Below are 14,940 nucleotides of genomic sequence, written 5' to 3'. Positions count from 1 at the left end.
CACCTGTCCTAGGGATGAATGGAGAAACACTGTTCTCGTCATGGGATTCGTTCGATGCTGATTCGGTTGATGAGCTGTTTGGGTGGCTGGAAGTAGAGGATGCGGTCGTTGAGGCTCGGGGATGGTTCATCCCAGTCGTATTGAATGAGGTAAGTTCACTACCCCACATGCTATCGGACATGGATGGAAGCCCAGATGTCGCTGTGGCCGAGTTCCCTGTCTCGAAATTCACGTCCTAAATCAATGTAAGGGCCTGTGTCATGTGAGGGCGACTATGCTGCTTACCAGGGAGTGCTCAAAGCCGAGGGGTTGTTCCCATTGGACCGTAGAGAGATTGCCTTGGACCGCCGGGGTGCTTTGGAGGAACGAAGAGAGGTTGAAGTCCTGGTTTCTGGAGCTGGGAGTCTGGGGCCGGGGTTGTTCCTCAAACAAGAGGGGGGGATGGAGTGTCGAGGGTCCTGCGATACCTGGTGCGGAGTTTTCACGATGCTGGGGCATGGATGTGACCAGTTGTCCAAGCAGCTGCATCAAGGGATTACCGTATGGCTTCAAAGGTTCCATGTCCCTCCAAAGGGACAACAATGATTCCTGATGGCCTGCAACGTCCTTCGATATAGTCGATAGCGCACGCTGGAATCTCGTCTCCAAACGCTCGATGTTGTCTTGCACCCGGGTGTACTGCTTCATGGATTCCCCAATGATGACCCTCGTACGAGATTCCATCTCGTCGAGAACTGACTGAGTCTGGGGGGATGCCTCCAGTGGTCCAACAGGGGCTCGCACCAGCCTTTCTTTAACCTTCTCATCTACAATCGCCCGTACCCGGTTGTCCAACTCGGCATCCATAAAAGCCCGCAGCCCATGATCCAACCTTTCTTCGATCAGTTGGTGGAAGAAACCCTTGTGAGCGGTGAGATAGGCTTGAAATTCAGTTGACAGACAGTTGGTAAGTGCTTCGGAGATCGTTCCCCGGAGTTGGCTGGGACAAAACAAGTTGTTGATCCGTGCGGAGATTTGATCTTCAATGGAGTTCGAAAGATCTGTGGATTGCCCCCGAATCACCTCCTCCAATTGAGACTTTATCTCCACAACCGCACCGAGCTTCCACTGCTCAAGTGCGGACATCGTTTTGTTGATGTGCAGCTCGACTTTCTCCTTCCATTCGTCATCGTGGTTCAAGAATTCGTTGCGGAGGGAGGACCGTTGAGAAATCATGCCGAGATGTTCCCCATGAAGTAGACTGTAGTCCAGCGAGCTAATCCGGGAGTCGACCTGGCGAATTTCGCTTCGAAGTTGAGAAGCGAGCGCAATGAGGGGACCATCTTGTAGCGGAGACGGTCCATCGGCAATGACTGTGACTGAAACATGGTGAGTACTGATGCATATCTAATGGTTGGTGGAACTGACCTTCGTTTTGGCCAGGATACGGAGAGACGTGTCTTGAAGATGCTGGGGTAGAGTAGAGGTGATACGTACCCCCTTCCCTCTGACCCTGGAAGGAATATACAATTCCGTTGGTGCATACAGGGAATCCAGGGGCGATCGAAGGGCTTACCACAATTGTAGGGCCCTGGAAACCATTCCCCTCCGTCATACTCGCCGTGCTACTCCGAGTGAACCTTTGGGGCTGAATTTTGATGGTTGGGATTTGGGACATCGCTCGACTGCTGGGTTCGCTGGTACTCTTTTCGCGACTGGACGCTCGGCCCTTTTGTTTTGGGACTTCCAATACTGAGTCGTCGATGGTCGATCTCGAATGCGACTTCCCCTTGGCCTTCGTGTTCCTGCTGGCTGGCTGTTCCTCAACTTCCCCCTCCTCCGAGGACTCGACGGTCGCAGCGCTTTTCTTCCTCCCACCACGACCAGGCCTTTTCGGCTTATGAGTGGTTCGTACTCCATCGTTGGGGAATACACACGCCCTGTGAATGGCGTTGCATCTGAGACAGGAGAATGAAGCTGGGCGAAGGCACCTCCCCGTCACACCAGCCGCTGAGCAATTGTCACAGCGATCCGACCCGAAAAGCTCCACAATCGCCTTCTTCCGCTTCTCCAACGACTCGATCTTCTGAGATGTTAACTTCCACTCGTACAGCAACGCGTAAGTCAACTTGTGCTGACGTCCGAACTGGCCAACTGCGGTATTGTCTGTGGATGGTGGAATTGTATCGGGGTGAGCCTCATTACTAGTTCTGGCCTCCTCCCCCATCGTAGACGCGGCTGGTTCTTCATCCATGGACACGTCGTCGTCTGGTCGCGCAACCTCTCCTTCAACGGCTTTCGCCAATTCCTCCGCATCTCCATTTTTCTCCGCAGCCTCTCCAGCCCCCCCACCCGCTCCCTGTACACCTTCCATTGCTCCCCCGCCTGTTACCCGCTTTCCCGGCCTCTCCTCCGAATTCCCTCCACCTGAGAACGGCGCAGGTTGTTCATGCCCTTGAATTGCCACCGAATGGTGTGCGGGGTTTGCGGGGTTTGAGCCTTCAATGGAATGTGAGTCCTTCTGATTCCCGAACATTTCCCGCACAAACTTACTCGTCTCTTCCACCTTGTCCTCTTGGTGCTGTTGGGATCCTTTAGGTTTCTTCCTCAACTGGTCCGGTGAATTGTCGTTTCCTCGCTTTCGCCCACCACTGTCCCCTGCTCCGCCCTCTAACATGTTGTTTGTAGATTCCACCCGATTGGGAAATTGGTTCATGAAAGTCGCATCGAAAGTGGTGCCTTCGACCTCGGGAAGGACATAGTGTTTGTGAATGGCTGCCTGCTCTAACGCCGCCTTGATTTCAGGACCTAGGACTCGGTCGTTGCGACATTTCTCTTTCGTGGCTGTGGCCAGAACATTCCGCTAAGTTAACAGGTGAGTCTGTGTATCTGATGCTATAGATTGAACTCACCAAAAGCGGTCGAACTTTTTCCAAATTCGTGACTCCATCCCTCGATTCACTGGCGTACAACTCATCTACCAACATATCAATCCGCCGCTTCAGTGTAGTCGAAGGTACAAGATTGTCATTCTTAGGTGGCATGGCGATGGTAGGAGACTTTGCGCGGGGAATGATGAAGATCCAGGTGTGGAATGCGGTTCTGGCCAGGTAAGCCCCGTGCCCTCGTTATCAGAAGAGGATCTGACATACCGGCAGAATGCGAAATCGAATCCAGCAGTCTGATATATTGGGCCGGCATTTGGGTTCTTTACCTTTCCCCCAACCTCCACCACAAGCTTCCCCACTTGAACAATGGCAAGCAAGAAGACGGCAAAAAAAGGCAAGGTCAAGAACTTAGGTACGCACAATCCCACCTTCGCCAAGTTTTCATTGAGTCATATGTGGTCTACTTACAGGGCCCCAGGATTTCGATGATCTGTTTTCGCCCTCACTCACATCGACTACGACGTTACCCCCTTCTCGAGCGCCCTCAACCACCGTCTCATCTTCTCATCGATTTGGGGGAACTGAATCCCATCCACCATCCCCCAGCGAAGACCACCCCGCAGAGGAGCTGGAGGATGCATATGATGAAGATGTCGATTTTGAAGCGTTGCTCTCTATCGATTGCATCGATGGAATGCAATCGGGCATCGACAGAGACTCGGATGCTGAAATGGAATTCCCGCACGACTCAGATGCGGTGAATGAGGAGGATCTCGGCGCGCTAGAGGTACGTTTCCAATCAATGTTCCTATCACTGTCCCTGGAGTAACATATTGCAATGAAGGAGATCGACGATGATGAACTAGAGAGACTTTTGGCCAGACCACCGGTCCTGGGTACATCAGCCACTTCGACGGGGAATACAAATTGCAAGAAAGGCCCGAATGCGTCGACTTCGGCACGAGAGGTTTGTATCTTCCTTTCGTTTCATCTTCCTTGCGAAACCTGATCGATCTTTGTTAGTCTGAATCTCAAGGGGACAGTACGGGACGATCCAAGACCCACGAGGAAGGACCAGAGGTCCGTACCGTCGTTTCTTTTCACCTTCCTTGCGCAACCTGATTGATCGTTGTTAGTCTGAAGTTCGAGGGGACAATCCAGGAGAATCCAAGACCCACGGGGAAGGTGGTTTGGAGCACCATCTTTTCATCGCGATGGGGGGCTGGGATGCTTCCATTACCCTGCCCTTGTGCTTAGAGAAGCACCTTGAAACACTTCGCTCGCAGGTTAAACAAGAGGTGAAGGCTATGGAGAGTCTTCTGAACCTCCAAATGCGCGTCGACAACCAGTTGTCCCTGTTGGACGGAGCAATCTGGGCGCGCGCTCTTATAGCTCAAGATGGTGGGATTCTCAGCATGGGCCATTGATTTTAGATTCTCGTTGTTTGTTTTAAGTATTTCCCCAGACTTGTCGTTGGGTATGCCTACGTAGTATGGAGACGTGCATGGTAGCCAATACATGGTTTGATCCATCCCAAAACACCACCACATAGATGGGGAATTCGCGGGATTCCTGGTATTGAAATTCCCGCAGCTTGGATGGGCGGTAGCCAAAATTGGTAAAGGGGGAATGATCTCAGGGGAGGAAATGATGCGATCAGGAAATTCCATCACAAGTGATTGCTACGAGAATTATACCAGCCCAGGCTGACCTATTTATCATGGGTATATCCCTACCTCAGCTGACCCAGCAATGTAGGTGTACTATCCTTGTTGGCTGAGACATTGGTGTAGTGCTTATGTTCACCCTCGGCTCGTCAGCTAGCTATATGTTTGATGTGATATTCGCCCGTCAGCCCACTCAAGGGACATGGGAGCAGCCTACTGAGTCTTGTGCTTCAACAATATTCACTATTTCAGGGCAATCGCGCTGACTGAGAGCCCTCGGTTCTTCACCATCGCCATCGAGATCATCATTCGGAGCTCTAAGACGAACTCTCTCGAGAATATCGAGATCACATTAGGAACTTCAGGCAAGTCACCCACGTTTTACCCTTGTTGCGGTTGTCTGACTCTCCCATCCTTTAATATCTCTGCAGATTCCAACATTGTACCATCTTTTCTGAGGGAGATTTTCGCCTCGGTCTCAACAAAGCATCTAGCCTTACCCGATTTTTCTTGAGACTCCTGGGAATGCCTGTCCGCGAGGGGAAGGATCTAATCCGCATCATCGGGACCTCGTTCGCGGATTCGCCAGCAACTTGACTCAAGACATTTGATGTTGAGTTGATGGTGTTCAGCGCCGAGGAGCTCTGTGAATTCTTTGAAGCCCATGTCCACTGGGATATTTTGGAAACAGTTCTGTCGGACAACATGCGCTTCCCGGACTTGGAGGAGGTGGAGATCCTGATTACCGTATATATCGACGACGATCCGGTGGACGACAACAACGGAAAGGAGGGCGATGAGTATGACGATGACGAAGAAGAGCGCAGTAGCCCACAATGGCCCAAAGTACACGAGCAGGTTGCTCGTTTTTCTTCCTTTCTTCCGTCTCTACCAGTTACTGTCCATGTTTCCGTGATTTCTCAGCCCTCCCAAAGTTGTCAAAACTTTGCCGTAGGCCACCCAGCTCCCTCCCCTGCTTCGAGGAGAGTAATGGGTGTTGCATCCTAGTATTTATTTCACGTTGTATTCCATCAAGTTCACCATGTATTTAAAGCAACTTGCTTAATTCATGATCAAAGATCTCGGGTTGGCCGAGCACTCTGCTATTTGGACTCCGATCCAATTTTAGAAAGCGGAATCGTTCCGCGCAGGAATCAAGTTTAAGTTCTGCCTATCTACTACCATTGACCCTCCGCATAGAGCTACTAGCGAAGATAGCACAGTGAGTATTATTTCATCACATTCGATGACGACCCCGCGCTGAGATGATCAGGATACATAATGGAAGGCAGTGTATGCGGATGCAGAATGTGAAAACTACAAAATAATTTAAAAATACCAATGGTGTAGAGTGGATGGTGGATGGTAAATAGCGAGAAATTTAGGCGCTAACCTCGATTGGGCTCGAAACAGCGAGCTCACGAGCCTCAACCTCGACTTCGTCGAGGGATCGCGCGGCCGGTGCAGCGGCAGCCTCAGCGCTTGCGGCACCAGCGGCTGCACCACCAGCCTCGCCAGCAGCGCCAGCACCAGCACCACCAAAGCCACCTCTGCGTCCTCGGCCACGGCCACGACCACGGCGGCGGCGTCCTCCACGGCGACCAAATCCTCCCCTCCTGGGCTCACGAGCTTTAAGCTCGAACTCGTCGAATTCGCGGGCTTGGTTTGCACTGGCGGCTTGAGCAGCGGCATCGACTGCAGCACTTCCTCCTCCGCGGAAGCGATTACGGATTCCACGGAAGATCTTGCCAAACCTACGGGCTTCGAGTTCGTCCTCGAAGTCACGCTGGGCCATAGCGCCTTGAACTGCAGCACCACCGATTTGTCCGGCAGCGTCGCCGAGGGCACCAGCAACTGCGTTGAAACGTCCCTTGCTGGCACGTCGTCCACCACCGCGGCGGCGACGGGGCTCACGGGCTTCGAAATCGAAATCATCGAAGTCTCGCTCGAACAAGTCGTCGTAGTCAGTGAAGGAGCGCTCAGCTGGGGCTTCACCACCTCCAGCGCCACCAGCAGCCTGGGCAGCAGCAGCGCCAGGGCCTCCGCCGAATCCTCCCCGTCCACCTCTCCTTCCACGTCCACCACGGAATCCACCACGACGCCCACCCCGACGACGACCGCCGCGACCTCCACGGCCACCTCTGAATCGAGCCTCAAGGTCGAAGTCGTCGAAATCACGCTCGACAAGATCGAGTTCATCGAAGAAATCACGTTGGGCCATGGCACCTTCGACAGCAGCGCCACCAATCTGGCCAACAGCGTTGCCGAGGGCTCCAACAGCAGAGTCGAATCGTCCGCTGCTGCCGCGTCTCCTTCCACCGCGGCGGCGGCGGGGCTCGCGAGCTTCGAGCTCAAAGTCATCGAAGTCACGCTCGACGAGATCGAATTCATCCAGGAAATCACGCTGGGCCATGGCGCCCTGGACAGCAGCACCTCCGATTTGACCGGCAGCATCACCTAGAGCACCAGCGATAGCGTTGAACCGTCCCTTGCTGTGGCGTCGTCCGCCTCCCCGGCGGCGGCGAGGCTCGCGGGTCTCCAATTCGTAGTCGAAGTCTCGTTCGAAGAGGTCGACATCGTTGATGTCCCGGACCTCGTATGATTCGTCGTCGAACTGATGCCAATTAATGATGGACGACCAAGGCGGATCAGAAGCGTGCAATGCTTCAAGGTGACGGATACTTACGAATGCGAGAGCGCCAGAACTTGCGAGGAAGACGGCTGTAAGGATAGTTGCAGCTGTGAATCGCATTTTTGTCTGTGTGTTGACGGGAGTGAGTTCCTCGCATTTTGGAGGATGAGATCTGGTGCTGACCGTAATGTAAGATATGGATTGGGGTTACTGGAGGCCGGCTGCAGTAATGTTTTAAGCTGGATAAGAGCGGTGAGCTTCAGGATGTGGTACTGGACAAGGGACTAGAGAACTGACCAATGAAGATGAAATGTTTGGGGGAGACTGGGGACTGGGGAGAGAGATCGCTGTAGCTCTTATAGTTCGGTAGCGTATCCATTATTTGGAGACCTGTGCATAACATTTCCTTTCCGACATAAGTAGAACAAATAACATCTGAACAGAAATCTTGCCATCTGCTTCATGACTAACTGCAACAACTTACCGGAACAAAGACATATAGCTCTTTGCGGTGGACACCATGGTGTAAGTTCTTGATGACCCGATTGATTAGTCCATTGAATAGAACAGCCTTCTCAGAAGTCGTCAAAGCATACATAAGTATGTGATGGAAAGTGAATTCTATATTTAGCTGTAACGAGAGCACGGGGTAAACGCCGTCATGCCCACGGGCTCCTTTTACGCAGCCATTGTCCCATTCCCTTAACAATGAAAATCTGAGTCGGTTCTCTCAAATCCAGGATGCAAGGAGGCTACGGTTCCTTTCAGGTTCAGCTAAATGTTCCCTCAATTTCCCAAGAACTATGCCGCCGGACGTACCCATTAAGGAAACTCCCGACCCCAATATGTCCGGCGCGTCTGAATCCGATGCATCAGCAAAACCTAGATATGATTCCGAGAGCTTACGGGTATGGTAAGAATGACGTATCGTTGTAAGGAATGACGTTTTGATCGGAACCTCCAAAAGATCCCGTAAGCTTCGTCAAACCTTGCAAGGTTTGTCGAAAGCTTATAATATTTACTGTTACCTTGTAATGTTGGTAGTACATTACCTTTACCTTGCAATGTGAAGTGACGTTCTTACATTCTCCTCGGCTTCCTTCTAATTTCCCCAAGTCCTTGCAATCTTGCCTATCCCTTTTCTGGCGTGCGAGCTTCCCACCCCTCCCAGAGACCTCTCGCCGCGGCTATGTTTATAGTTGACGTCGTGACATCTATGGATTCAATATACTAAAGATCTAGAGTACATCGATTCCCAGTCGCCTCAAAACAGCGCAGAAATGTCGCGTATTAGTAGTCCAATGCTATCAATTTTCCTGTCTCAAACTTTTTGGTTTACTTCAAAGTTCAATAGGTTGGTCTCTTCTCTATGAGGGCAGCAGTGATCCCAGACAACGCGACGTCGCGATCCTTGAGGGGCTTTGGACAATCTTACAAGGATCCTGGGAACCTTGCGAGGATAGAGCAACCTTGCAAGGTTCCGAGAAATCTTACCACGTTCAAGATAATCTTATAAGCTACGAAAGATCATGTCACTTTCCCACTTTTTCTTATAAGGTCTACAAGATCCCGCGTGTTGACAAGAAATTACGAACCATACAAGGTGGCCAAAATTTCTGGTAATCATATCTGGGTTTTGCTGATGTGCTTGGCACGATCTGGGCGCTGGTCCAGGAGAGTTCGCTCAAACGGCAACGGGCTCCACGGAATGAGATAACGGACATTTGTCTAGAGTGATGTGGCTCCATGCCAGTTCCGACACCCGTCCAAAAATAGAAGCAATTCCAAGAGAGATTGGAAGACCAGCTCGGATAGATACAGTCGTCTAAGCTGCAGACGTTCGCTGTGTTCTCATCGACATCTCCAGAGCCGATAACCGCGACATCCGAGCTATTTTGGATCGGCGTTGTCGGTGCGATGGGGTACAGTCGCCCCCTTGGCATCCTCTTCTAAGAGCAGAGAGCTATCCGACACCCCTGGATTCGGTATCGACGAACTGCCTCAACCCAGCCCATGGAAATCGACAACTACCATACCCAAATCTCTGGAGGCTCGTACGCGGGTGCGCTCCCGCGGGATTGCATACGACTGTATTGAAGAAGGTCAGCTCCTATCGTCGACGCCCGCTGGGTCAGGTTGGGGTCAGAGTAGGTTAGTGAATACCCCTAAACAACTTTCACCATCACAAAAACCCTCCGGAAAACACATCCAGAAGTGTTCGGTACCATAGACACTGACAATGAGCGTATCACAGAACGTTTCTCGATCATGATGGGTGGAACATAGAATGGCGTCAACGTACGAAGGAACCGGAAGCCTCAGTATATCCGCGTTTGATCCTGCACGACCTCGTTTCTGGGGTGCTATGACAGACCCTAGAAACCATCCAGAAAGTGACCTTATCAACATCATGGAACATACCTGAAGTACTGTATTGCCATCGGCGTCCAACGTCACTGATGGTCACCTATGGGGATGGCTTCGCAAAGTCTCCTTTAGGGAGTCTGGCAGCGAGGTGGCATGTGCAAAGGGCGCCCAAGGCTAGAGGAAATGGGAATATATACATTTCAGTTGTGGAAATCGCCGGAAACCGAAAGCGCACCCGTTACGAATTACAAGCCCCTGTATTCAGTTGGGACCACCATGCCCTTCAGACTGACGAGTTGCTGGATTCAAGAGAATAGAAAGCGCGTACGTAGCCTGGCGCCTGCCTCAAGCTCTGATGGTGATGGTAGGCCAGAAAAAGGCAGATGAACTTCCCGCCTCTGGCCCAACCTCGGGCAATAGTAGCGCATCAATGAACCAGTGCCCCCGCCATCATTATTTAAATAATAACACACAGTGAGGTAACGACGTTCACATCTCGCTAGAACATCCACTGACAGACATAACCACATACCAAACCAAAGCCCTACATCGAAATCTTCCCAATCGCCTTTATGCAACAGTCCAGCACCCTTCACCACCCTCCACTCGACGAAGCCAATCCCGTTTCCAGACTTCCGGATGGTATCGATCTTCATGGGGAGAGGGATGCATCATAACCACCCTGACGCGAGGGTCAGCTAAACCCATGGGATCATCCGCAGTCATGGAAAGACTCTCTTGCGTGATGTTTGTCGGCAGGAAAGACTCGTTTGGGAACTGAGAGTTGATCGGCGGCGGCTCCAAGATAACCACTTCGATCAGGGGACCAAATCGTATGGGTTGCGGAGGGAGATGGATTGGACTAGAGGAATAGAGATTCACAGAGTCAGAAAACCCATTGAAAAACAGGGATGAAAAGCCTACTTGTACGAATGTTTTGGAATGCGAAGCACTCGCAGAGACGGGGCCAAATCCGCGACGGTTTCACCTATCCTGGTCGGGCGTTCTTCCAAGTATCCACTTAGGTGGAGTCTCTCGAGAACGGGAAATAGCATTGAAGCTCTATCCTCGGTCTCTGGTTCAATAGCAAGTTCGTCCGAGAACCGTCTGAAGAGGCATAGTTCCCGAAGGTGAGGAAGAGGAGGGATCATCTCCTCGATCAGCCGCCCTTGACAGGAGACATAGTACAGGGACAGAAGTTCGAGCGTGGGCGAAATCTTCTGGAGGAGATCGAAAAGGGATTTTGAGACGATGTCGTCTGCTTGAGAAAGTTGTTCCCGAAACGCAACGGATGATGTACTGTCTGCCATGTCGAAGTCTTCGTCCTCCCTGTTCTGCCGTGCTTCGTGGGCCTCCGTAGCGAGGTCGTTGAGCTCGCTGAGGAGCCTTGGCGATGATGCCTGATAGTCGGATTGATAGGCAGAATCGTCGTAGCTTCCAGTCGATCCTGACCCCGAGCTTGATGACCCCTCATAGTCGTCATCTCCATCGTCGTCGTTATCCAAGAAAACGTGCGGGCAGTGGACGAAGAGATATTTCACTCTTCTATCGTCCGATGGGAGTCGGTCCAGTTGGGCGTTGAAGGAAAGAACGCGCTTTGAGCGAGTCAAGGCGATGGACTGGTACTTGAAGGGCTTCGACAACGTGTTGAAGGCGCCGGAGACGAGGGAAAGCGATCGACCAGTGGTGCCATCGTCGGTGCATGCGAGTGAGAAAATTCGAATCCAGATTTCCGGAGGACATTGGTCCATTCTGCTTGTAGGGTTAGGGTGGAGGAAATCCATGGAGCGGAACAGAGAAATGTGCGCCTCTCAATATAAATCCATCGGAATGCGTTGAGGGCCCGCAAGGATCGAGCGATCCCGCCACAAGCCGAAGTCGAAACCCGGAAATTAGCAAAGGATGACAAGTTAAACTGATCGTGTTACCTAGGAAGGGTAGCGGTCGTTGTCTCCAAACCTGAGGCTCAAAACGATGGAAAGGGGCTGGGACAGAAAGTCTTCGCAATGACCGCCTTTCGGTTGTCTCCGGGCCAGCTGACCTGCCAGTGACCATCGATGTGGCGATGATCAGCGAGGACCCAACGAGGTCATTGGAGATTTACGAGGAAGGTTAATTTACCGAGAGTGATCAGATAATGCTCAGTCGATAAAGGCTTCCTGTGTGCAACTTCCAAGGGGTCTTGAAGCAGGACGAGCCAAATTTTCACCGAGCGTCATCTCTCATATCTGCAAAAATGGAGCGTTAGAAGCGGCGTGAGAAGGTAAGGGAAATCACATACCTGGATATTCGGAATTAAGGTCACCTTTTACCTATTCCCAATCGCGATTGCCTCGACCACGTTTTCTGGGCACGGTGAGGCCCTCGTTGCTCAACTCATAGATCGGTCAGATTCCAGACTTGTCCCTCTTGGGAGTGTTTAGATACCCGACCTAGCCATCAGAGACAGGTATAGCGCTGCAATCTCCCAATGCGCATGCGGTATGCAACGACGTGTCCTTCAGCCTGAGTGACAAAAGAAGACGAGCATCATGACGGAGAACTTGCGATCATCAGCAGTTGCATGCGACCTAGTAAGCCGGAGAGAAAAAAAGACAGTCATATTTGCCCTTTACCATGTTCAACATGGTTCAAAAATGTGTACCTAACCGAACGACATTAAGTTCACGGGGCAGGTCCTTGAGATTCGCCAGTCGCGGAGGGTGCTTCAGGGGCCGACTTGTTCATCGCTTGCACACGTTTCCTAATTTCAGCACGCCGCTCGCTACCAAACTCTCTCGCTTCGCTCCTAGCTTGAGCCAGATTCACCACTGCCGCTTTGTGGTTCTTGTCCAGCTGGAAAGGGTACAGGACAAAGCTCGGATAGACGCCGATGATAAGGGCCTAGGTCAAAGGACGGTCAGCGTGGTGAAGTAAGACGTCAACCATAACATCACGAAGAACACTCACGATGATACCTAGCACGAAAATCGTGCGTTCCTTTATCCCATCTTCCTTGTAGTCTTCGGCCTGACAACCCTTCGGAGCGGCAAACCCAGTGTACCAGCTTTGCTCTTCTCGCGCAGCCTGTTGCGCTCGCCGACGACGCGCAAGTTCGTGGAGGTATGGATCAAAGTTCGATTGGGACCCATTCCAACCATATGATCTGGCACCTGGTAGATGCGATGACGCCTTGCCTCGCAGGTAGTCGTATGCCGCAACGATCGATTGAAAGCGCGCGTGGGCAACTTGAGGAGGTAGAACGCGACAGTGATGTGAATCGGGATGGTGACATCGCACCAATTCATAATCTAGAGATTCATTTCAATCAAAGTCGGTGATTAGCCCTTTCAAAAGTATTGAATTCGAAGATACGCACAGCGAGCCTTGATCTGAGCCTGCGTCGCACCGGGTGGGAGGTGGAATATCTGGTGAGCAGATGGACTAGGGTGCGTTGGATACGGGTATGGCGACTTGGGAGGCTGGCCTTGTGCGGCATCATCCACCACGGTTGCATAGGTTCGGCTGCCAGGTCGAGACCATTCACTTCGACGACGACCAGACACTGCTGCGCGTGGAGCGGTGGTTTTGTCGCCCTCGCCGTTCACCAGGAAGCAGTGGATCGATCTTCTGGGATGAACATGTTCATTTGCCGGACCCCAGTGAAGTCGAATCATCGCTCTAGGGCACATACGGTACCCTAGGCTGTCCCCAAGTCGGTACTTGGAAACCTGAAGCGACATGTATGCAGAACCTAATTAATGAGCCCTACATTTTCCGCTGTCAGCAGTGACATTGGCTCAATACACCGGTAACTCACAAACTATAGGTTTGTTCTAGCTCAAAGCCTTGGCGTGATGTGTCGAGAATTAGAGGAAACCGGGTTCTCTTTGCGAGCGTGCTCGTCGCCATCGACGTCGAGGACGATGTCTCCAACGCCAGTAATCTCGGATGCAGTAGGGCCGGCCCCAGCCGGCCCCTTAGTAATCCCGCGACGGACCGAAAGGGGCCTGGGCGCTTATATTGATTGCATGGAACGGCATTCAACGCCCACAGAGTCTAGTTGAGCGGCTGACTGTTCGTTAGTGAAGTGACATAGATTGAGTCTTTAAAGATATACTACTTTTTCAAAGCGTCACTGAATTAAGTGGGCCCCCACAATTGAACTTTGAATTGGAAGAGATACAACATAGCGCCAGCACAATAAGGTTAGAAAAGGCCCCAGGCCTTTGCATAGTTAAGTTACTAATTCCCGACCAGCGGGAAACATAATCCTTGGCACTTCCAAAGCTGCCTGAATGCGTCTGTAATTTCCATTCGAAGTCAATTTGACGTAGCAGCGAGGGATCCTGGTACACTTACCTCCACCAATGACTTGAACGGAACCACCACCTACAGCGGGTATCCAAACAACTTTCTTCCTATCTTGTTTTATGCCGCTTTACTGTCACCAACCGTCAATCCATCTTCACCACTACAAACTCCAAGCCCACCGGACTAACCTGCGACGGCTCAAACCCACACTCAGCCTCCTCCCTCCTCTCATCCGACTCTCTCGCAATTCTCGCCCTCCCAACATACGAAGCAACAGCCGAAATACCCACAACAACCATCTGCACACCAATACACGCCGTCTGCGCAATTTGAACTTTGATATTCCAAGGATACGTCATCTTGGGATCGCGTTCGGCTGGGAGGGTGCTCTTTTGCCCGCCTCGGATGGTGATGTCGGTCATGATGGCGAAGGCGACGAGGTAGCCGAGGGTGAGGACGATGAGGGGGATGAGGACGAGCATGGTGTGGATGATGGGGAATATAGGGTCCGCTTCTGCTGCTGCTTTGGCCGCCTCTGTTGTCGATGGAGTGGAGATGGTAGGAATAGGTGATGGTTCGCCGGGCTGAGCTGCTTCGTCCGATCCAGCCTTGATAACCGACTCTGCGTCGTCCATAGGCTTTGGTGAATGCACTGGAAGCGTCATTGTGACCATAGTGGGTGTAGCCCGGACGCGTTCGCGTCGCCTGAGGTAGAGCAAAGCAAGGCCGAACACGAAGCTCGCGCCGGCGATGGCGCCATTGTACCACCTACTAATGAGACCAAAGTTGAAGATCGATAGTACAAAGATAGGGATGCTGATGATCGAAAATAGGCTGGTAGAGTAAAGGAAGACGGAAGAGAAAATCGACGTTGATGTTGGGCGCTTTCCTTCCATCGTGGCTGTAGAGAGCGGCTGCTGGCTGGGAGAAGGGGTGTGAAAAGAACGAAAGAGAGAACGAAAGAGAATTTCGAACAAATGAAAATAAGGAACCAAAGAACGACGACGGTGCTGGGACCAAGTTCCCAAGCGGAAAGGCGGAGGGAAGAAGAGGGTGGGGCTGATCGACCAACACCGCTGGCCTAATGTTTTAAGTATGGTCTTGCGGGTGATGG

General features: G+C 51.9%; 7 protein-coding genes across 7 annotated transcripts; 2 read left to right on the top strand and 5 right to left on the bottom strand.

The window, feature by feature from the left end:
• Positions 1-38: 38 nt before the first annotated feature.
• On the bottom strand, positions 39-3,023 carry CC1G_03994 (hypothetical protein; the record flags this gene model as incomplete). The annotated part of the gene is made up of 7 exons (XM_001831051.2): positions 39-114; positions 168-235; positions 286-1,358; positions 1,408-1,492; positions 1,556-2,478; positions 2,533-2,842; positions 2,892-3,023. 7 exons carry the CDS (start codon positions 3,021-3,023, stop codon positions 39-41), a joined length of 2,667 nt encoding a protein of 888 aa, XP_001831103.2.
• Positions 3,024-3,233: 210 nt separating this feature from the next.
• CC1G_03993 (hypothetical protein) lies at positions 3,234-4,294 on the top strand (the record flags this gene model as incomplete). The annotated part of the gene is made up of 5 exons (XM_001831050.2): positions 3,234-3,279; positions 3,338-3,654; positions 3,712-3,834; positions 3,891-3,947; positions 4,004-4,294. The coding sequence occupies 5 exons, from the start codon at positions 3,234-3,236 to the stop codon at positions 4,292-4,294; spliced, it is 834 nt and encodes a 277-aa protein (XP_001831102.2).
• A 371-nt stretch (positions 4,295-4,665) lies between these two features.
• Positions 4,666-5,542, top strand: CC1G_03992 (hypothetical protein; the record flags this gene model as incomplete). Its single annotated transcript, XM_001831049.2, has 3 exons — positions 4,666-4,682; positions 4,966-5,106; positions 5,167-5,542. 3 exons carry the CDS (start codon positions 4,666-4,668, stop codon positions 5,540-5,542), a joined length of 534 nt encoding a protein of 177 aa, XP_001831101.2.
• A 119-nt stretch (positions 5,543-5,661) lies between these two features.
• CC1G_14779 (hypothetical protein) lies at positions 5,662-7,286 on the bottom strand (the record flags this gene model as incomplete). Its single annotated transcript, XM_002910755.1, has 2 exons — positions 5,662-7,148; positions 7,221-7,286. 2 exons carry the CDS (start codon positions 7,284-7,286, stop codon positions 5,916-5,918), a joined length of 1,299 nt encoding a protein of 432 aa, XP_002910801.1. The 3' UTR covers positions 5,662-5,915.
• A 2,684-nt stretch (positions 7,287-9,970) lies between these two features.
• CC1G_03991 (hypothetical protein) lies at positions 9,971-11,284 on the bottom strand (the record flags this gene model as incomplete). Its single annotated transcript, XM_001831048.2, has 2 exons — positions 9,971-10,395; positions 10,458-11,284. The coding sequence occupies 2 exons, from the start codon at positions 11,282-11,284 to the stop codon at positions 10,104-10,106; spliced, it is 1,119 nt and encodes a 372-aa protein (XP_001831100.1). The 3' UTR covers positions 9,971-10,103.
• A 913-nt stretch (positions 11,285-12,197) lies between these two features.
• On the bottom strand, positions 12,198-13,424 carry CC1G_03990 (hypothetical protein; the record flags this gene model as incomplete). The annotated part of the gene is made up of 4 exons (XM_001831047.2): positions 12,198-12,416; positions 12,483-12,823; positions 12,892-13,142; positions 13,333-13,424. The coding sequence occupies 4 exons, from the start codon at positions 13,422-13,424 to the stop codon at positions 12,198-12,200; spliced, it is 903 nt and encodes a 300-aa protein (XP_001831099.2).
• Positions 13,425-13,657: 233 nt separating this feature from the next.
• CC1G_03989 (hypothetical protein) lies at positions 13,658-14,873 on the bottom strand. Its single transcript, XM_001831046.2, has 3 exons — positions 14,015-14,873; positions 13,875-13,956; positions 13,658-13,816 (listed from the first exon to the last, which is right to left on the bottom strand). The coding sequence occupies exons 1-2, from the start codon at positions 14,720-14,722 to the stop codon at positions 13,954-13,956; spliced, it is 711 nt and encodes a 236-aa protein (XP_001831098.2). The 5' UTR covers positions 14,723-14,873; the 3' UTR covers positions 13,658-13,816; positions 13,875-13,953.
• Between the last annotated feature and the right edge of the window lie 67 nt (positions 14,874-14,940).

This window comes from Coprinopsis cinerea (genome assembly GCF_000182895.1).
Source record: "Coprinopsis cinerea okayama7#130 chromosome 7 map unlocalized cont3.7, whole genome shotgun sequence".
Taxonomy (NCBI): Eukaryota; Fungi; Basidiomycota; class Agaricomycetes; order Agaricales; family Psathyrellaceae; genus Coprinopsis; species Coprinopsis cinerea.
Note: the sequence above shows the minus strand (reverse complement) of the source record. Positions and strands in the feature narration are given on the sequence as shown.